This window comes from Canis lupus, chromosome 3 (genome assembly GCF_048164855.1).
Source record: "Canis lupus baileyi chromosome 3, mCanLup2.hap1, whole genome shotgun sequence".
NCBI lineage: Eukaryota > Metazoa > Chordata > Mammalia > Carnivora > Canidae > Canis > Canis lupus.
The window spans coordinates 4,863,999-4,886,851 of record NC_132840.1 but is presented as its reverse complement, the minus strand read 5'-3'; the positions used below and the strand labels follow the sequence as shown (position 1 = coordinate 4,886,851).

At 44.0% G+C, this 22,853-nt stretch overlaps 1 protein-coding gene across 4 annotated transcripts in view; it reads left to right on the top strand.

The window, feature by feature from the left end:
* CDH11 (cadherin 11) overlaps positions 1–22,853 on the top strand; it is a 149,162-nt gene that overhangs the window by 100,094 nt on the left and 26,215 nt on the right. For all 4 annotated transcript variants that reach the window (XM_072813966.1, XM_072813970.1, XM_072813977.1 and 1 more), the window contains 5 exons: positions 2,662–3,061; positions 7,276–7,570; positions 10,444–10,563; positions 12,493–12,660; positions 17,209–17,396. In XM_072813966.1, coding sequence (XP_072670067.1) covers positions 2,834–3,061; positions 7,276–7,570; positions 10,444–10,563; positions 12,493–12,660; positions 17,209–17,396 — 999 coding nt within the window. In that variant the 5' untranslated portion in view covers positions 2,662–2,833. The remainder of the gene's footprint in view (positions 1–2,661; positions 3,062–7,275; positions 7,571–10,443; positions 10,564–12,492; positions 12,661–17,208; positions 17,397–22,853) is intronic.

Below are 22,853 nucleotides of genomic sequence, written 5' to 3'. Positions count from 1 at the left end.
TCATAAAGATGCATCCAGTTTAATAAAGAGACAGCATATGAATCAGAAGAAATCCCCAACAATCACTCACTGGAGCCCCAATCACGAATATGAAACTGGAAGCCATTTGTAGAAAATGTCACCCAAAGGCTTTATTTTGGAGAGAATGTACCAACACAGGAATGATGCAGTCCCATGATAAGGTACTGACAGATTCTCAACCATATATCTGGCTTCCTGGCTTAAACCAGGGATCTTTCTATTGCTTCACATTGACTCATTTTAGGATCTGACTTCTCCTGGGTCCCTCTCTGTGCTTTTTTTTTTTTTTTTTTCCACACAGTTAGTTTGGATTGCAAGAAGCAGCATTTGATGTATTATTAGCACGCCCAAGTCTGAGGACGAAGCTGTTGAATGATGACACTGCCTTTTTAACCTCTCTCTCTCTTCCACACAACCTTTACCATACCCTGAGATGTCTGTCTCCAACAAATATTGGACTCCTATTCCTCGAATAGAGACTAACAAAATACATTATAGAATATACGGGGGGGGGGGCAGTGATGGACGCCCAAAATTATCTGCACATCTGTGGCCTCTTAGATACATTTTGCTATATGACAAAGGAAGCAGAAAGGCTTGGCTTGGCGAAGCCAAAGACCATCAGAAAGAAAAATGTCCTGCTCCAACAAATTAGAATTTCACCAATTCCCTTATTTTCCAGACTACCAAGACCAGATGGCTATGGTATCCCCATGTACCTCTTATGCCTCAATTCCTCTCTTAGAGAAAACACCTCACCATCCTTTTCTGAGCATCTCCATCTGCAAGGCAAGAGCATCTCCTTCTACTGAGTGACACCTATGGGCTTGGATTGCGGCATTCTAGGAAGAAAGGAAGAGACCCATGCTGTGTCCAGTTCCCAACTCTGTATGAAGCCCCGTATGTGGGCAGCAACTTGCCCTCCCCATGGTTCAGATGAGACCACTCCTAGAGGCTCAGGATGCCTGACTGATATGCCCAACGTCACCTATGTTGTAAGATGTAGAAGTGGTATTCTAACCGAGGTCTATCTGACCTCCAAGTCTAGGTACATGCCACTATGCCAAGATTCATGCACCTTCCCTTTTGTTCTCCTCCCCCATCACCACTACCTTAGTACTAGATAGCTAAGAATTACATGATTTTGTTTCTACAGTGCTCAAGAGGCTCACCTCATTTAGACTCACTGGTGCTGAAATGAGGTGTCATCTTTAGTACCAGAGTGTTACCCTCCATGCCCAACAATCTTCTGTGAATAGCTCCTGTCCCTGGCGGGCATGGTAATGGGGATTGCCTGATTTTGGGACCTAGGGTTCCAGCTGAAGTCTGGGTGGCGCACCAGGGGAAGAGGATAATTGTCCAGAAGAGATTGCAGGGTGCCAAGAGAGTGGAAGAAGCCAGGGGAGTTCCAAAGGACATAATTAAGTTTCCAGCAGCAGCAAACTAGGTTTAGTGAAGAAGTCCAGGAACCCAAGGCAGAAATTAAAGACCAGAGTAACTGCAGGTCAGAAATCTACGAGGGCTGTGGAAGGCTCATCCTCTACTGATGAGTAGCTGAGCCATGACTGGGTGCCAGGAACAAGGCCTTTGGACCAGCTGGTGGGGAGTGCTCTTTCATATTGCGTCTCGTGGTTGGAAAAAGCTGTTAAAGTATCCGTTCCAAGACTGTCAGGTTAAGGAAGGATCTTCAGGTTCTCGGGTGGACCTTTGATCCAACAAGAGCAAATCTTGCTCATTAAGTTGATACCATAGCATTCATTTATCCACCATGAGGATAATCCATTATTTCACTGACACATGTTTTTGTGATCATGGGTGGTTTCTCAGGATCTGCCCCAGTCTCCTTTCTCTGGCAGGGTCCATTGCTGCCTTTCTCCTTATACCATCCAGTCATGCTGACCAGCGTCGGGATGTGCTGTGCTTGTGGCGAGCTCCGGGCTTTGGGGCACATTGTTCCTCTGGACGGTCCTCCCATCTACTCCCTTCTGATCACAGTAGCTCTTGCTTCAGGGTGGAGCACAGCCACCCTGCACTTGGGGAGTCTCCACAGCTGCCCCCACTCTCCGCCATGTCCACCCTTAATCCCCATCCCTTAGATGTTCATCTCCTGGACTCTCGTGATGCCCAGAGTTTCCCTGTTATGAAAACATACCCTAGTACAATTGTGATCAATAATAATAACAGATAAGTATGGAGTGCTTGCTGTGTACCAGACGTTGTGCTAAGGGATTTAGAGGCATAAGTCATTTAATCCCCGTGTCAACCTTGCAGTGAGTATGATTAGCATCCCCATTTCATAAATGAGCAAGCTGAGCACAAAGAGCTGTTAGCTTACCCCAAACCCAGAGTTAGTCAGTGGTTAAACTGACACTGAGACCTTGGCAGCTGGATTGCACAGCACACACGCGTCCATCCTCGTATAGACCTCGAGGGGTTTCTTTGTCTGTGTCTTTATCCCACCTGCCATGGGGTGAGCTGTGAGAGAGAGAGAGCGAGCGAGAGTGAGCCGGGGGCCTGTTTCTTCCTCAGCCTGCCCCCTCAGTACCCCAAGGCAGCGCTCCTGTGGCCTGTGTATGGGGTGGCATTGAAGGGGTTGGGGAAGGAGCCTGCCGCTAATCTGCCCTTCCTCTCTTCCTGCAGAAGCCGACTGGGGGAGTGCGCAGCCCTGACGTGATGTGCTCGGTGAGCAGAGACCTTCCGCTCCAAGAGAGGTCTGCGTGACGCGTCCGGGAGGCCACCACCGGCCAGGCCGCCACAGGGTCGGTGTAAGGGGTGACAGCCGCATTCTCCTGTGCCTACCACGTAACCAAAAATGAAGGAGCACTACTGTTTACAAGCCGCCCTGGTGTGCCTGGGCGTGCTGTGCCACAGCCAGGCCATGGCCACAGAGCGGCGGAGCCACCTGCGCCCCTCGTTCCACGGGCACCACGAGAAGGGCAAGGAGGGGCAGGTGCTGCAGCGCTCCAAGAGAGGCTGGGTCTGGAACCAGTTCTTCGTGATAGAGGAGTACACCGGGCCTGACCCCGTGCTCGTGGGCAGGGTAAGGCTGCTGCCCCGCAGGGCTTCTGTCTTTCTCTCTGCCATGCCAATAGGAGGATATGACCCAAAAAGAAAATTCCCAGGAGGGGGCAAACCCACTAAGGGTGCTTCAACAAGAATCATAAGATCATTGCTCAAACATCCTTTCAGCCTTTTGTTTTTCTTCTCAATTCATAGAGTTGACCATGTTACCAACACTTCTGTTTTTCCACTTAATAGTCTACCTTTAAACTCCATTTTCAATGGCTGCACGATAGTCTACTGAGTTGAAACCATTATTTATTTATCCATTCTCCAACGGAGGGCATTTCCCTGAGTGTAGGCTATCCACCCCCGCCCCCCTTGCCTTCTCAGAACCCTCCCTGCTCTTCATGAGAGCTTTCCTTCTTATATTACATGGGTCTGTGTTTGTCTGTCTCCTTCACTGGAGTGGACCAGTGTCATCCTTGTCCCAAGGTCCTGGGACTAAGCCCAGTTTTAGGGCGGCCTTTGTAAATAAATACTCCATGAGATGAATGGCTGTGTCTTAAGAATGGGTGGGGTTTTGTGGCCTTGGCTCAGGAGTGGCAACACCCAGCTGGAGTGACTTGAGAGTCCTAGCAGTACTTGGACCGCCTTCTCTGTGCACCTCCTCCAAGAAAGTGCAAAGGGCAGGCAGTCCAACATACACTAACAAATGCATCACCTGTTATCATTGATTTTAAACCGTGCATCCCTTTGTCAGAGGATAGCGGCCTTAACCTCAAGGATATAGGTGATCATCTACACGAGAATGAAAGCCTACTGAGCTGTGGGGAAGAGGTGGGCAAATGGCAAAACTAGGGATAAAATATCCCTGACTTCAAAGAGTTCAGAGACCAGTGGAAAAGACACACTTACCTAAGGAATTAAAACACACACACACACACACCCCTAAAATAAAGAATAGGAGAATAGGAAGACAAAGAAATTCAACAGAAGTAATCATACACGTACATAGGAACGTTTGGGAGGGTTAGAGGCAGGTTTCATAGGGAACATGATGATAATGTGTGACCTGAAGGATGAGAGGTTATCCAGTGAAGGGGGAGAGGACAAGAGGAGATCTGCGGGATGCTAACTGCTAGGCCTCCGATATCCCGATGGGTTATTTCAGCTGTTCTTTAACATGAGAACAGCAATGCATATTTATATAATTGACATATTTGGAAGGGGTTCCTATTAGCATCTCAATAAGGTTGTTCGGGTGGCAAAGTGCCTTTTCACAGATGTGTCCCGAGAGAATTTCATTCAAGTATACCCCCAAAATGGAAAGATTATACCCAAAATAGAAGTAGTCTGGGGAAATGGGAACCCAGGGGAATAATTGGCATGTGAATTCCCTCCATGAGGAGATGGGCTGTGTGCCCAGAGAGGAAGACGAGACTTCAGTCATGGGGGGAGCCGCGCAGCTCCAGCAACGTGGGAGCTATGCCTGACTTGCTCTGAGAGTGTAGAACCTTTGGCCTGGGGACTTTCTCAATGGGGAACAGTGTGCGTGTCGGGGTGGGGGACTGCGGAAGGGACAGGACCTGGAGGACCCTTTCCTTGTCTCTGTGGAGCAAGCAGTTGACATGCCTGCTGGAAGGGAGCGTAGGGAAAAGCATGGAGAAAAGTAAGCAGTTGGTGGTCTTTAAAATACAGGCACAGGAGACGGAGAGTGAGACGTCAGATGGGATGGTGTTCGAAGAAAAAGGCGCCTGGATCCTCTGGCTCTTCCTTTGGAGATAATGCAGATGCATAGTTCCCTGTGAACAGGAGTAGACGGGATGACCTTTGAGTTGACAACATTCAAGGTTGAGTGCTTTACGATGCTCTGGAAAAGTAGACTTTGGCAAGCGACGGACGTTCAGATTTCCTGCAGGAAACACAGCCTGTGCCCCGCTGTGCTCTGCAGAGGGGACACCATCAGTCTTTGGCGTTAGCAGTTGGCTGTGTGTGCCGCAGCAACGGGGTCCCCTGATAGGATTGAATGGTTTCCCAAACTGCTTTTTGTGTCGAACCTAATAAATACCGTTGTCAGTTGTATAGGTCATCTTTGTTGGAGGGAGAAAAAGAAGGAATTGATATCCAACTTCCAGATTTGAAAACAAAGTAGAGAAAAATATTGAGTGCTATGTTTTTACATTTTTTTTTTTGCAGTTATTTGGTTCATCATGAACTAGAATCTATTTAATGTTACAGAAACTTGGCCATGCTCACATGTGCTACATGAAAGCCCCTGGAAACGTCCCTTCTAGTAACTCCCATTAAAATAAGCGTTTATTTCCTTGTTTCTTATTCACAAGACTGAGCCCCTAACTTTTGCCAGGTCTGAGGCAGAGAAAACGGACAAATACAAACCGCAGGGTGGAAGGGGGAAGCCAGGGGGACAGCAGCAGGGATCCTGCCCTGGCTGTGGAAATCCTATGAAGAGGACCCGGATCCGGGCAATTCCGTTCATCCTTTGGAGGCCGTTCAACAGCCTCATACTTTACTCACAAACTGCCTTATTCAGGGGCAACGTATTAAATATTATTCCATGACCACACAAAGCTTGTTATAAATGTTAACAAGTTCCGAAGCAAAGTATGTCTTTATTTTTAATTTTCCTGAGAAAGACTGTGAACTAGAATCAAAACGGTCTTCCCGATCTGTGCCCGCAGGTCTGTCCCCGAGCTGGCATAGGTGGTGTTTCACGGAGGCCCCGCAAATCAATTAGATGATTTTTGGGAACTCACAACAACACAAAAATGTTTAAAAAGCAGTGTGTGCAACCCCGCTTTGTGATTCCGAACGAGCTCTCTGGGCTTGGTGTCATAACAATGATAATTTAAATGGCATCAATAATAATATTAAGATAGCTTTGCTTCTACTATCCATATTAGATTGTCATTGAAAATAAGAAATATTATCATTATCATCAATGCCATTCGAACAAAGCTGTTCGGTTTATGCCGGGGTTTCTCACATGGGGGTAGAATCAAGGGCTTCCTAGCCACTCGGCTACCCTTGAAGCCTGTGGAAATGGTGAAAGCAATGCTTTTCTCCTCTGACAAGTGGCGTAGAGAGGGCAGGGCACTAGGTGAGGATGGAAGCCTCAGACATGGAGGTGACATCGAGGAAAGGTGAAGCGTTGCTACAGGAAAGTCAGACGTGGTCTTTGGGTCCACGTTCTGAAGCAGGTAGGCAGGAGAGCGGGGTCTTGCCCTGGTCCTGCCAAATGTGGATTTAGGCAAGTACCATTGTTGCCCTGGGCTTCGTCAGAGGAGGGAAGAAAACCCCTAACGATGTCTAAGGTTCTCTGTATCGTTTAAGAAGCTGTGTGTTTGTCAAGCCATCCTACCCGCACAGTGCCTAGGATCAGATGGGGCGTTTCCTCCGGGCAGGCCACATCCCCAGGCCCTCATGCCTCGTGCCTCTCACAGAGGGTCCCCTGGGAGGGTCTGACTGATGAGTTGCTTGTAGTAACGGAAGCCTGAAGGCGACCTTAGTGTCCTTTGGGAGAGGACAGCTAAAGCAAGATGACAGCTCCATCCAGTGGATGAGGTCGATCTACGTGTTCCAGTGCGAGAGGCCTCCTGAGTTTACTGTTCTAGGAGAACAGAGGTGGACAGTGGCGTGTTGCACAAAAATAAGCTGGGACATTTATGCATCTCTCTGTACACATAGCCTAGCATATGCGTAAAACCCGGTGTCTTAGAGGATTTGCAGAAACTGGTAACAACCGTTGCGTGTGAGCAGAGAAATCCAAGAAGTGGGAAGCAGGACTGAGAAGGCTTATGTATGGCATAAATGCTTGTTTTTTTAATTTTTAGGTCACATATATATTTCTTCCAAAATAATCCCATTACTGTGCATGTGGATATGTATTTTGTGTGCGTGTTTGTGTGAATGTGAATCCGTGCATCTACTTTGTTATGTGTGCATATTAATGAGGGAGAGCATCGATCTTAAAATCTAAAAAACTCAAGGTCAAGTTTGAACGCCGGGTTCACCGCACCCAGCTGTGCCACCTTGGCCAAGGCAAGTAGCTTCTCTAAGATTCCATGCTCACTTGTACAAAACGTGAGAGCGTCTCCCTGTCACGGCGTGTGTGTGGGTCTGCGTCAGTGAGTGGACGTGGAGAGCGTCCTGTAGCGGACGGCGTTCGAGTGAGTCTGTGTCTCTCCGTGGCATCCCTCCCGGGATTAACCATCTCAATTTCTCTCTCCCTAGCTTCATTCCGATATTGACTCTGGTGATGGGAACATTAAATACATTCTCTCAGGTGAAGGAGCCGGGACCATTTTTGTGATTGATGACAAATCAGGGAACATTCATGCCACCAAGACACTGGACCGAGAGGAGAGAGCCCAGTACACCCTCATGGCTCAGGCGGTGGACAGGGACACCAACCGGCCGCTGGAGCCACCATCGGAGTTCATCGTCAAGGTCCAGGACATTAACGACAACCCTCCTGAGTTCCTGCACGAGACCTATCACGCGAACGTGCCTGAGAGGTCCAACGTGGGTGCGTAGGGCAGGGGAGGCCGACCCCAACTACAGGCCTGGGGTCCCTGTGGGTGGGCGGGCGGGTGCCTCTTCTCCTAAATCAGGAAAGGTGAATTTCTGCGCCTCTTCTATGGCGTAGCGACAAGAAATGTTATTTGTGTAGTTGAAGTTTCAAATACTTAAAATGGACCCGAGATTTTAAGACCTAAACTTAGACAACGCAAGGACGTGTGGCCGAGTGGCGAGAACACGACCGGATCCTGTTATCCTGGCTCGGGCGTCCCTTCGCCGTGTAACTCGGATCCAGTTCGCTCTATCTTAGCGTTAGTATCCCTTTCTGTGAAGAGTAGGGGAAGAGTGTGGGATCTTACGGAATTCGAGGCCGTGTGGTTCAGTTACTAGTGCACGTTGATGTCTGCTGGAGTCCCAGTGTCGGCAATACTGGTTGAATGCGGGCCTCGTGCTAACTAATGACTTACACGGCATCACTGCGTTTAATTTTTGCGATGATTCCTCTTTGCAGTGAGGTAGGTCCTCTGACATATTTTGCAGATGGGAAATCCAAGCTACAAACGGGTCAACTAATTCATCCCAGTTCACCTGAGCTATTAAGTGGCCACAGGATACACATAGAACCATGGCACTATGCCACCACCTGCTAGAACAATTTAGAAGTAGATCTATCTTTTCGTCAGACCTGAAGACACCCTGCACTGTTAAAGAATATTTCTCCAAATGATTTCTTCCCCTGGATACCTTTTCCTGGCAGTAGCTTTTGCTTGGCTTCATAGAACGCGTGCAGTCGTGGTCTTTCAAGACACATGGAAGGGTTTGTTTGTCTTTCAGACAATCATCAGGGCTCTTTTGATCAGGGAATGAGTCCAATTATATGAATCAGAGATTTTAGAGCCCAAATGGACGAAAGAATCACCAGAGCCAAGCTGCCCATTTTACAGATGAGAAAACCAAGCAGCAAGAATAGGAACCAACTTGCTCAAGAAAAGTTAGATGCAGAAGTAACCCTGAGACCCTAAGCTCTTTCCACTCTGCAGGTAGAACTCGGGATTAAAAAAGAAGAAGAAGAAGAATCTCTCGTTTTTTTCCTCCTCCAGATTAAGTCAGGCTCTTCTCATCTTTTATGAAGGCCAGGCCTCACTCCTTGCTCCTCCTCCCTGGCCATGACCAGCCCTTCAGTCTCTTGGTATTCACCTAGGGATGTTAATGAGAAAGAAGCAGACATGAGCCAGATTGTTAAATAGGGGACAGCAGTAGCATCGGCAACTGACCCAGAAGGAAAGACCAGTCATCCAGAAGAATATTCCAGAGGAATTTACATTGTCCCCACCTCTGGGGGCTCCTGATGCTTCGGGATGACACCCAGGCTCTCTGCCACGGCTTACGAGAGTAGAGTCTGTTGTCGTCGTACCAGATTGAAGTCCTGGCCGTGCCCCTCACCAGCCAGGTGAACCTGGGCGTCACATCTTTCTCGGTTTTCATTGTGTCATCTATAGAGTGAGGATAATCTAAACCGTATGGAGGGTTAAGTTACGGAGATAGAAATTACAAGGAGCCGTAATGGATTTAGCGGAGTTCCAGAAGCAAGCGAAGCATAGAGCCTTGATGATTTCCCTAGCTCTACCGCGATGTAGAGCTCTGCCCCTTTATAGACCCCTGCTACCTAGAATAGTGCCTGGTTGTACGGGAAGAGTTCCAGAAGAGCCGTTTGCAACAAATAATGAATTACAGGAAAGTAATTCGAAAAAAAGCAAGATTGACTTTTACACCGCATAAAAATCACTGACAATAGTAAATTAAAGGGTTGACAGAGGCTGTGTAAACGGGCTCCCCTGCCCCCCACATGGAACCTTGCCCTCTCTTGCAAATGTCACAGAGACACTGCGTTCACTTGGTTGCTGGATAGGGTTAGACTCCGGGCTCTGGCGATAATCCACTTAGCAAGATAGATTGCAAACGTTCAGACCTCTCACACCTAATTCCTCACAATGCAGCCGATGTCAACGTGCGAAGCTGAGCGAGGCTGGCACAACGCATGGGACGTGCCCGAAACAGCGCCTGGCACAAGGCCCTCAATTCCGTTTCTCTTCCTCTGGCACCACACCCCACTCTGTCACCCAGCACCTTGGGGCCTCCAGTCTTTGTGACCAGCAAAGGAGAGAGGCTTTTCCAGGAGAAACAGAATATCTCATCTCCCTTCATTTCTCTGGTTTCCTGGCCTTCGGACCCACCGACGTCTATGGGTGGTTTCTATTAAATGAATGCCAGACCCGTTAGAGGTGGGAAGATGCAATTTTCATGTCATCAGGGAACAACATTCTGTGCAATATTTATAGCCATAAATTAATTAAAATGTAGTATTAGGAGCTATTTTATTACATGCAGAGCAACAATAAAATGATATATTTATTGCTCTGCTACAGATGGAAGACTGCTCTCTGTCCTTCTACGAAAAGCAATTCATCATTAATTATTCTTTATTATACTCTTTGAGAAGATTTTTATTTAATTATTTGATGTACTGTACATTCCAACTGCATGGGTCTAAGAATGTTTTCACAATAATGTTCTTATTATTACTTGAACTGTTAAGCATAGCACAATGTACTAGGAATTTAGAAAGTTCATTTTTTAAGTGATGGGCATTGTTTTTTTTTTTTTTTGTGGGTTTTTTGTTTGTTTGTTTGTTTTTAAGGAAGGAAAGAGGGAAGGAAGAAAGGAAGATTGTTTTACACCTCTACCCCAGAGAAATGAGAGCATGTTACATAGTTGTAGGGCTTTTCTCAGTTTTTAATTTTTTAAGATGGAACTTCATAAACTGGAATAGAACTTAAAAACTGAGGCGGTGTTGCTAATGAATTTATTTCATTTTTTAAGGAACGTCGGTCATCCAGGTGACCGCTTCAGATGCCGATGATCCTACGTACGGAAACAGCGCCAAGTTAGTGTACAGTATCCTGGAAGGACAGCCCTACTTTTCAGTGGAAGCGCAGACAGGTACCGTGTAATGTCGTTGTGACCCGTGACACGTCATAAGGAGTCCAGGCCGACTCACTAAACCGGCTTGAGTCTCAGTCTTCTCAAATATAAGAAAGGCCACCTCATAAGATTGTGGAGAGGAGTAGACACTGTGCGTGCATGTGCCTGGGTGTGGTTCGCTTCCAACGAACTCTATTTGTTATAGTCTCTGCCCCTCCGTCACCAGGCCACTTTAATAAATACAATCTTAAAATACAACCTTTGTTTTAAAACCATATCTTAAAATTTAGTTTAAACTTAAGAGCATATCTTAAAATACTTAAATTTTTTCGTAAGTATCAACTGTGGATCCCAGTGAAGACCCATTGAACTTGAGGGCTGATGAAAACTGGCAGCTCTCAAAGCTTGCTTTGCAGCCCACCACGCAGGGAGCTGGGAATGGGTGTTAATAATGTTCACATGTGTTTAGGAGGTGGCATGTTCCTCCCCTGTGCTTACAGATCCCCAACAGGCATTATCCAGAAAGAAGGCTCTGCACAGTTCTTACGGGAAAAAGATAGCAAATTGAAAGGGTGAAAAAAATATAACCACCAAAACCAAATTGTTCCACTTCATTTATCCCAAACTTTATTCCAGGGTCCTTTGTTTAGAATAAACACTGAAATCCTGTGAAACTTCTAATCTATAATATATTCTCCCAAACTGCTTTCTTTTTGTACAATATGCTTGATACATTTAAAAGATATTTACTAATAAACCACATTTGTTGGTATACTTTAATTATATGAAAATATATATATATTAATATGTATACATAGGGCCTGTCAATCAGATATTTCGTCCATTTGCTGGATATAATTTCCATTGACCTCTGTTATTATTTATTTGTAGCCACTTTGCTTCAGAACACAACCTATGGGGTTACTTGCTATGATTCCATCAAAGGCATTTGCTGTTTAGCCTTTCCAGATTAACTAAGGATCAATGTGGGATTGCACCCAGATTTTTAGCATCCAGATTTGAGATGCTGAAAACCGATGGAGGAATTCCAGTTGCAACCTTCATTTTTCTCAAGGACTCCTGGTTAGAAATAACCTATTTGAACCTACCAAAGTGTCTGACAGATCAGACATGAGACTCAGTGAGTTCAAGGGTGTTGCTGAGAAATACAGACATCAGGGCTAAGAGAGGGACAGGAGGCTTTCTTCTTATTTCCACTATAAATGTTACCATATCTGCAGAGAAGAAGAGCTTGGACATGTTCTCAAGAGGTTTCAGTGAGCGTGGTTTTCATCCCAATCATGTGCTTATAGCCCGGGACCATGTAGAATTTGATCATTAACTTACCACCTTTGTCGGTGATGGGTGATAGGAGTACAAACAGTAAATGTTTGTATAAGCATTGTGTGTACTTTTAACTCATTTGGCTCACTCTTTTAAAATTTAATAATTACATTTCAACATATTGCATGGAATACATGCTGCCTACTTTTAACCTAATGTAAGCCATATTAGGTTGAATTCTAAGAATTGTGTGCTGGGATAGACTTTCAAAAGATTCTGCTGGCATTTCAAAAGCATGAGTCTAGTCATGGGTATCCATGCAACTGGCCCTCAAATATTTCAGCCTTTAGGAACCTCAAGTGTTATGTCTGAGAATAGTGAGGTTATTACTTGCATTTACAATGCAACATATAAAGCACATAAAATTGTAATGCTATATTAATAATTATGACAATTTGCTGAGAAAGACATCTATCTATATGGTGCTCTTAAGTATGGCTATTCTTAATTATAAGTATCATGTTGAAGTGACTCTTGTGTGAGGGCAGGTTCTGTTTTATTCCTCTTTGCTTCCCCAATGCCTAGAACTTTTTTTTTGTTGTTTTAATGTTGTTATCAATGATATTTCATCAATGATGTGATATTTCCCACTCACCTGTCCAGGTATCATCAGGACAGCCCTTCCCAACATGGACAGGGAAGCCAAGGAGGAGTACCACGTGGTGATCCAGGCCAAGGATATGGGTGGACACATGGGTGGCCTCTCAGGGACAACCAAAGTGACGATCACACTGACTGATGTCAATGACAACCCACCAAAGTTTCCGCAGAGTAAGTAGGTGGGCTTGGCTTTCACATTTTAATGGTGCCACAGCCAGCCCTTCTCTGACCCATTCCTGCTTTACTCAGCTTTCAAGAAGAAATCTAGAAGAATGGAGTCTCTTTATCATTCATGCAAAAAAATGAAAAAAAAAAAACAATACAACAGCCACATAAAAAAGTGAAAATGGAATAAAAGTAGTAAGTTAAAAAAGAGATAAAAAAATTCTGTGATCCTAGATACAGAAAATCTATTTTGTTAGGTATTTCACTAGATACTTGCTATGCAATCTAGCAATTAAGTAATCCCTCTCTATCTCAATGTTCTCATTTCTAATCTGGAGGTAGTAGTACCTGAGTAACTTATCTATTGCTTTAAAATAGACTGCCCAAAACCTTTGTATAAAACAATAATAATTATTTATTTTTGTCACAAGTCTGTAATTTGGGCAAAACTTGGAGGAGACCCCTTGCCTTTTTTCCATAGCATCAAGTGAGGATGGCTTGACTGAGGCTGGAGGATCCATTTCAAAGAATGCTCAGTGACATGGCTGATGCATTGGCATTGGTTATTGGTTTCTCTCCATGTGGGGGTCACCAAGGAATGGCTTGGATAGGTTCTGAAAGTGAGAGCCCCAAGGATATCAAGCAGAGACTGTATTGCCTCTTGTGACCTAACTACAGAAATGATATGACATCATTTCCACTGTGGTCATAAGACTACTCAAACTTAAGTGAGTCCTAGAGGACCTCATTTTTCAATGGAATGACTGTCGAAGTCATGTTGAAGGAAAAGCTTGTGGGATGGGAGATATGGCTTTGGCCATTTTTGGAGAATACAGTCTTCCAGGGGTCTTAATTAATAGGGTGTCGTTAGAACTAAGTAGACTACTATGAAATCTTATGATATTTGGCATAAGTTCTCAACAACAGTATTATTATCTAGGGGATTGTGGTCCTCCTACAAAATTGATAGGATTGCTGAGGGAAATAAAAGAAGAAATGATTTTGTAAGATTAGTAATCATCAGGCAGCCCGGGTAGCTCAGGTTTAGTGCTGTGTTCAGCCCAGGGCCTGATCCTGGAGTCCTGGGATTGAGTCCCAGGTCGGGCTCCCTGCATGGAGCCTGCTTCTCCCTCTGCCTGTGTCTCTGCCTCTCTCTCTCTCTGTCTCTCATGAATAAATAAATAAAATCTTAAAAAAAGATTAGTAATCATCATAATTACAACTACTATCATATAATGAATAGTAACTACTATTGAGTATCTCTACAAGAGCCTACATTTTACAGATAAAATTGGGTTCCCTGAAAGGTGTAGTAAGTTGTGCAAAGAATGTAGCAAAGTAACCCAAAAAGCAAAAAATAATCCAGTTAAAAATAGGCAAAAGACAGAAACAGAATACATACAGATGGCCAATAGACACAGGAAAAGATGCTCAACATCACTTACCATTGGGGAAGTGCAAATCAAAGCCACAAAGAAATACCACCTTACACCTGTCAGAATGTCTAAAATCAAAAACACAAGAAGTAAGAGGTATTGGTGGAGATGCAGAGAGAGGGGAACCCTCTTGCACTGTTGGTGGGAATGAAAACTAACGCAACCACTGTGGAGAATGGTATGGAGGTTCCTCAAAAAAGTTAAAAATAGAACTACCTTACAATCCAGTAATCACATTACTGGGCATTTACCCCTAAAATACAAAAACAGTAATTCAAAGGGATGCATGCACTTTTGTCTTTATAGCAGCATTCCTATGACAATAACCAAATTATGGAAGCAGCCCAAGTGTCCATCGATAGATGAATGGATTAGGAAAATGTGGGGCAGCCTGGAGGCTCAGCATTTAGCGCCATCTGCAGCCCAGGGCGTGATCCTGGAGACCCGGGATCGAGTCCCACGTCAGGCTCCCTGCATGGAGCCTGCTTCTCCCTTGGCCTGTGTCTCTGCCTCTCTCTCTCTCTCTCTCTCTCTCTCTCCTCTCTCTCTCTTTCTCTCTGTCTCTGTCTCTTGTGAATGAATAGATAAAATCTTTAAAAAAAAAGAATCAAACAAAACCAAGAAACAGATTCAACTATAGAGACCAAACTGATGGTTACCAGAAGGGAGATGGGTGGGGCGGATGGGTGAAATAGCTGATGGGGATTAAGGAAGGCACTTGTCCTGATGAGCACCGAGTGATGTATGAACTGTTGAATCGCTATATTGTACACTTGAAACTAATATAACACTGCACATTAACTACAGTGGAATCAAAATTGAAGACTTAATCAAAATTTTTTTTAAAAATATAGGAAATTCAGAACTTGAACATAAATCTGTTTATGGCCATGTAGATATAGACAGTGGTACAGTGTGATTGTAGCGTTGCCGGTGCTGCTCGTACGCGGAGGATTCGTCACTAGATTAGGAGAGTAGCTGGTGGAACCTGGGGGTTTATTGTCCGAGAGATGGCACTTTTTGCAAACGTGGGAACAAGGCAGGCAAACAATATGGCCCCAGGAAGGCACCACGGTCTTTCAGAGGAATCCAAAGACAACGATCTGCACAAAGGAGATACTGGGGTAGGATTACAAGGCAAGAAGCAGTTCTCGTGGGGCCCAAGGAGAGGGGAAGAGAGATCGCTTCGCCTGGCCAGGCACAGGGTTCATCACCTCCAGGAATCTTAGGGCTCAGAGAGCATTCTAACAGACTTCACGCTCCCTTATCCACACTGCAAAATTGTTTGGTGTGTAGAAGGAGAAAGCAAACAGGACTGTTAGCAGGCAGCCATTCGTGCCCTGGCTCACACGCGGTCATATAATAAAGTTACATGGCTTCGGTGCAGACACTGCGGTCATTGCACGAACTCTGATGAGATTTGGAGAAAACCAGCTCAGAATAGGTTTCTGTAAAGCTTCGTGTAAATTGGTAATTGTCTACAGAGGCTTATCTACGACGACTATACCTCCAGTTGTCCTTGAATATGCAGATTATGGTGTGATTAGGTTCAACATGGGTCAACCTGAAAGCATTCGAAGCCACATAATATAGATAAATATAGACAGAATATTAGAACTGATAAAATCCATGGCAGGAAACCTAAAACTTAGAAGAGTTTAAGTAACTCGTCCAAAACCACTCAGCTGGGAAGTGGTAGAGACAAGGTTTCCAGCCCATGTTTCTCTATATTATTTCACACATCATATTTTTGAAATGTGAAAATGCAGATAAGATCATCTCTCTGGCTTCTCTACTGAAAACCTTCTAGGGGCTTCCACCAAGTTTAAACAAAACCTGACGTCTTTCCCTCTCCTGCAATGGCCTTTTTACACAGATGGGTCCCAGCCTACCCATGTGCCCTCACCTCTTACAGAAAGCTCCAGCCACACTTGACTTCTTGCTTCTGTATGTCTTCCGTATGTGCCCACTTTGGGATTTTTGCCATTTGTCTTTCACTTTGTAATTTTTATATCCAGAGATTCACAGGATTGATTGCTAACTCCCTTCAAGGGAGTTCGGATGCCTTCTTCCGAGGGATGTCTTCTCTGAAGGACCAAACAATGTCAAATCAATCTTGATTCTCTCTCTTTCTTCTTCTCACGTGGACATATTTAACACAAGTGTACACACTCACACACACATGCATATACACACTAACACTCATGCACGCATGTGTGTACCACAAAACCGCACACTCACGCACACCCAGACGTGCATTCAGGCACGCACCATCCCCCTCGCAAACCATTGTACACAAACGTACAGTCACACAGTCTCGTTACCCTCTACCACTTACCCTACTTTATTTGTCTTCTTCCTGGCAATGACATCATAGTAGGTCTACATTTGCTTTCTCTCTCTCTCTCTCTCTCTCTTCAGTTTGCCTCAGTAAGAGAAGAAACTTGATGGTTTTATTTACCACTGAGTCACCAGGGGCTAGAGCAGCACCTGGCACTTATTAGGTTCCCAATAAATGTTAAATAAATATATAGGGATAGACCACACTGTGGGAAAGCTTTCCCAATAAGGCAGTGCTTATTGACCAAACAGTGAAAGAGGTGATCTAAGAGGAGAGTCATATATAGAGTTAGAAGAGTCAGACTTTGAAGGATAAAATTTGCATTTGACGTTTAAAAAATATGGGGCTGTGGAAGTTTTTTAAAGAGAAGGTTGTTTTCCTGGGTATCTGGCAGTGCCTTGGAATTAACTGGTGGACCACTCAGAAGACATGAAAAGATGTCTTTGCTCTTTGAATGTATAAAGACGTACGTGGTCCTCCATCACTTCCTGTTGGGAAATGTAACTGAGAATTGTTTTCCTTTCTCACATGTGGCAGGTGACCCCACCACATCACCCTGGACCCTGATACTGTTTCATCATCCTCTGTAGAACACATTTCTTTGACAAGCAGGCCATGTGGGATCTTCCTTCCCATCCATTCACTTCTTTCATGTTTTCAATCAATAGAGAGTTCAATTTCAAACCCTTTGAGAAATTTATTGGGATTCAATGAAATCTAAAATCTTACAGCTGCCAAATAAAAAGGGAAATAAAAATAGATGTCTTCTTCTCCTAGGCGTGTACCAGATGTCTGTGTCAGAAGCGGCTGTCCCCGGGGAAGAAGTAGGAAGAGTAAAGGCAAAAGACCCAGACATTGGAGAAAATGGCTTAGTCACATACAATATTGTTGATGGAGACGGTATGGAATTGTTTGAGATCACGACGGACTATGAGACACAGGAGGGCGTGGTCAAACTGAAAAAGGTGAGTTAGGGTGAGGAAGCAGGTGTGTGAGCAGGCTGGCCAGCCCAGCCAAGGTGACCTGTGGGGAACACACGCTGGGAGGCTGAGAAATGAGAATATGGACAACTGGGGCCTGACTTGACCTCACAGTTCCACTCCCAGCTCTGGGGACATAACAGGACTGCGTCCCCTTCTGTTACTGCATCCCCTCCCTCCTACTAGGGAGGGCTAGCAAAGGGGGGCTGGGAATGCCAGCTGACTGCTTGTTGGTTTTTCTGTGATTTGCCACAGTTTTTACCTGGAAGGGTAGATAGCTAGATAAATCTAGATTTTGAAGAAATAGCCCTGAGCATGTAAGGGGTTCCTTCTTTGGCTCTGCCACGCTAACTCGGTTCATACTGGCTGTTCAGAATGTCTCCCATCTGAAGTCTCTAAGGGCCACTGCATTGCTGGGCCCTCTGTGAAACTTGAGCCAGTCCTCTGCTTGATTCTCTTTCAAGATTGAGCCCGTGAATCAGCAGTAGTGAACCTCCCCCCAGAGTCAGCTGAAATGCCCTTAAAAACTGTATCTTGGAATTAACTCACAGCAAAGAGGAGTTTACTATTTTAAAAAATACACATATTTTTATTTTAAAAAAAAATCTAAAATTTACTCAAGCTAAATATAAGCTAGGGACGCCTGGGTGGCTCACTGGTTGAGCGTCTGCCTTCGGCCCAGGGCGTGATCCCAGGATCCAGGATCGAGTCCCATGTCTGGCTCCCTGCATGGAGCCTGCTTCTCCCTCTGTCTGTGTCCCTGCCTCTCTCTCTCTCTCTTTCTGTGTATCTCATGAATAAATATATAAAATCTTTTATAAAATATAATATACTAAATATAGGCTAAATGAAGTCTGAACATCTTACAAACATTTATTTTTCAGAAAAATTATATAAGGTAGATAGTATTATCCCAATGGACAATGGTACCTCAATTTAATTATGAGGAGATTGAGGTTCAGACAGATGAAATAATTTGATCTCGTCATAGTCACGTGGCTAGCAGCCCATGGATGTGAAATTCAAACCTAAGGCATTCAACTTACTACTCAAGACATTTTGGAAGCAGCTGGGCCAGAAAAGGATTATGAAGGAAGCCACATAAGATTCACTTTCAAGTGAAGAAACAGTTACAGTATTTTCTAAAATGGTTTTCCCCCCTGATTTACCACTTGAGAAATCAACACCTCTCCATCATCAAAGTGTGTGGAGCATTAAATCTGAATTGGATGATGGGATTACCTTGGTTTTAATCAAGCATTCATTTTCAACTTGGTTTTGTAGCATGAATATTAAGCTCCTTGGTGTGATGGGAAAGATTGGACTGTAACACCGATAAAAAATTAATTTGAAGAATCAATAAAGAGGCTGGTAGCTGGAGAGCAGGCAGGAGTAGGGTCGAGAAATATCCTGGGAGGAATCTTTTAGTTAGGGAAGCAGGGAGAGATGTGCTCTAGGAAGCTGACTTTTTGCGATACTTGCAGACATTGTTGGGTTTGGGAGATACACTGTGGGACGCAAAACAGAGAGAACGTAGGAGATGACTCTTTCATAAAAGAATATGGAAGTTGAGGTGAACTTGGGCTACTTGGAAAAGTCAACATTAGTGACAGTGAATTAGTGGCCAGGGCAGTCTGATCATCAGCCACAAAGGGCTATGGTAATCATGCCCTCTGGTTTTCCTCTAGAAAGGTAGCTGAGTGTATTAGCATAGAGCTGTCAACTTACCTTGTTAATTAATATTACTATCCCTTCTGTATGACACTGACATATGAGCACTGACATCGGCAATTCCTGCCTCCCACCCTTCGCTTGTTCAAGTAATTGGGTAGTTGGTTATGCTAAGGTTGTCACCTGATTTCAATGTATGCAGGGTGTAAACACTTACTATGTCTCTAATATCCTGAAACATTTAAATCACCCCATGGAACTCACACATTGCAAATGAGCTCTCTGCATATGATTAATTTGCACATTTCCCCCCCAATTCAGTGTGTTTATTCCAGGCAAAGGAATAATCTTCTATAAAGCACTGAAGTTTAGGTTTAGCACACTGTAAGATGTTATTTCCTTAGGAAGAGGACGTTTGCTTCAACTTGTAGCACAAAGTTCTAAATGTCCACCAGGAAAGAAAATAATTTTTGAGGGGTGAATTCAATAGTTTAAAATGATGGGGCCTATGGAAGTCATTATATGTGGTTTAATAATATGAGATTAAAGAGAGATCATAGACACATTTTTCTCTTAAAATATTCTTTAATATAGTATTTTTACTCATTTCTTCAGTCAGCCATTTTTCTATTGAGAGTTATTGAGTTCTTATCCTTTGTCATCAGGCCTCTTGTGAGAGGCTGGACGTCTTAAGTTGAGACAGAGTCCGGGCTATCGGGAGGTCACAGTTGAAGAGAACAGTTAAGTGAAAATACAATTAAAATAGAGCAGGTTTTCTCAGCCTGGGTGCTATTAACATTTTAGGACAGATGATTCTTGGTCATCCTGGGCTGTTCTGTGCATTGCAGGAAGTTGAGCGTCCTCCCTGGCCTCTCCTTGCTAGACGGAAGCACACATACTACTGCACCCCACCTGTTGTGATGATTTAAAAATAGCTCTAGACATTGCCTCATATCCCCGGGGTGACGGAGAGCAAAATCACTCCCCAGTTGAGAACCGAGTGTGATAAAATCTATGAATATGGGTTATGAATAACTTCTTATACGAGTAAGAATTTACTCCTAGAGAAGTAGGAATTTCCAAAATAGGTAAGAAGAGAAAAAAAAAAAAAAAAGAGCTCCTGTAGGGCTGGTATACATTGAAGGCTACATTGAAGAAACCTGAATAAATTCAGTCTTGAGTTTGAGATGGATACCGTGGGACCCGTTGAAACACTGTTGTTGGAATCCAAGGGAGAAATTACCGAGAACTGAAGAAGGCAGAAGAGATTAGGGTGAGGAGTTTAAGAGATATCTAGGAAGTAGAGTCATTCATGTATCAAATAGCTGAGGAAGCAATAAATATTTCTTGAGTATTGACTCCGTGTCAGACACAGTAAGTGTCAGAGGTGTAATGGTGCATAAGAGAGAACCTGCCCTCAGGATATTCAGACAGGCTCTGTGTGGTTAGCCAAAGAACCAGTGTGAAATGAAAATGAAACATGTCGATGGCTCCGTGGACTTGGGGAGGAAAATCCAATCTGTTCATTGCAACGTCCTTGATCAAGTGGGCTCCTGTTTAGGGCCCCGAGATCCTGGCGCAGTTTCTCAGCTATTTACTTTCAACCAAATAAAGTCCCTGTAAAGCAGTGTGAGCGCAGCATTAGAAGACATTTTAAATATCCACTATTTTAATATCACTAGTTTTATGTCTGAGTATTTTTTATACTGTTTGTCCACACGTATATACATGTGGATACATAACATTTGACACGGTCGCAATCATAGAGTGATCTGATTTATTAACTTAATGTCACATCACAAACATTTTACATGCTGTTATATAATACACATAATCATTTTCAATGACTACATAACATCCCATCCTATTGATGGACCATTATTTCTTTAATAAAATCTCACAGTTGGGTTTGGTGTTTTGTGGGTATGTTTTCCCTGGTTAGATATAACCCTTTATTATGTCTGACAAACACCATGCATTTTTGAATATTGTTTGTTTTGGTTTTCTATTGAATTAATCCCTCGGGGAGAAATCTCAGAGGTGGGATTAGTAAACTAAGGGGTATTAAGATTTTTATGGTTTAAGTAGTGTGTTGCCTCATTTAGCTTTATTTCAACTACTCATAACATGGATATAAATGTTCACAGGGGAAACTACCTTAAATTTTTTTTTTTGGAAGGAGTCAAGGTATAAATTTAGGCAAATGTGTAAAGGTTATTCATCCATCAGCCCTGCTCCCCATTAAGTCAAAATAATTAGTGTAGATGCTCACTTGTTACAGTCAATCTTGGGGAGTGGGGAAGCAAAGATCAACAAGACTCAACAGGATCCTTTGGGATGCCCTCCACCCACCACCCCCAGCAGGGGTGAGAACGAGGGACTGCAGAAAGGCGGCTCAGGGAAGTTGACTTCACAAGCGATGAGGATTGCGCTGACCACCTGAAGACTTAGTCAGGTCTCACTAAAGTAGGAAAGGGCATTCCAGAAAAATGTTTGCAAGGATTTGGGGATTTTTGCTTAGAATCTGAAAAGTATTGGGCAGACCGCAGGGTGACTATACTAGCCTCAACGTGAACAGTGCTGTCCATTGGGGCCATGGCTCTGGACTCTGAGCCCCAAGCCGTTTGCCTAAACGGAGGTTGAGAGCATCAACAGGCTTACCTGAGGTTAGAATGCTTCTCCTTACCTGGTCTCAGAACTCTAATATTGCAGTTCTCTATTTTGTGTAATAATGGCAGAGATTTTTGACAAATCGCAGCAATCTCATACCTGTAGCCCATCCATAAACATTCCTTTCTGCTGCTCAGTAACCCAGAGAAGGACAAAGAAGCTGTTGAGTTCCAGAAGGGTGGATCACCAGGGTCTGATTTTCCTTCAGGAAGAGCAGTGTTCCCTGAATCTGGGGTGATAGGATTGGGAAGATGATGGAAAAACTTTGAATGTGTTTCTCCTCCCCAAAACTGGAATCATCCTGAATTTTGAGCTTTGTAGAATTAGGTCAGGACTAAACCCTATGATTATATGCCCATTCACAATAAGCGTTTGCCAGGCGGTTGACAACAGCATGGCAGGCAGATGCTAACCTTAAAAGACCCAACTCTTTCCAAACATTTGGTAGTTCAGCATCATCCAGAGTGCTAATTAGAAAGTTCTGTTTCCTAGGCATCAGGGCTTGTTTCTCTGCCACAGCTGTACTTTTCACCTTTTGCTGATTGATTCGCTCATTCAGAAACACGGAGTGTTTCCCATCAATTTCTCAATAACTCCAGTCATTCAAATACTAACTCCTCAATTTTTTTTTGAATCTGCATAAAATCTCTACTGTTGATATTTTTATTCTTTAAGTGGGCTTCTTTTAAACATATGTGCATTCTTTTAACAGGGAAGCCTTATTCTCAGTGGCCTTTATCACTTGCCATAAATGGAGGGTAACCTAGAGGTGGATGCAAACAAAACAGCATGACGTCATTACATTCTAGCGAGACATTCATATCACAGTCTCTCAAAAGGAGATTAGGAAACATCATATGTGTTAAAAACTAGCACTATCCTGAGGTATATTGAGGTATCCTTGGTGTGTTTGGTAACGGAAGAATTAGAAAAGGAATACGAGTGTCAATAAGTAACTCCATAAGTAAGTTAATGTCATTCAACAAATCCATCCACCAAAATCACCCATAACGTCCCTGAAGTCATCTTAAGGGCCATGTTGGTAAGGGTCCCAGACTTTGGGAAACGCTGCATGGTCAGAAAACCAAAAATTAGGCTGTC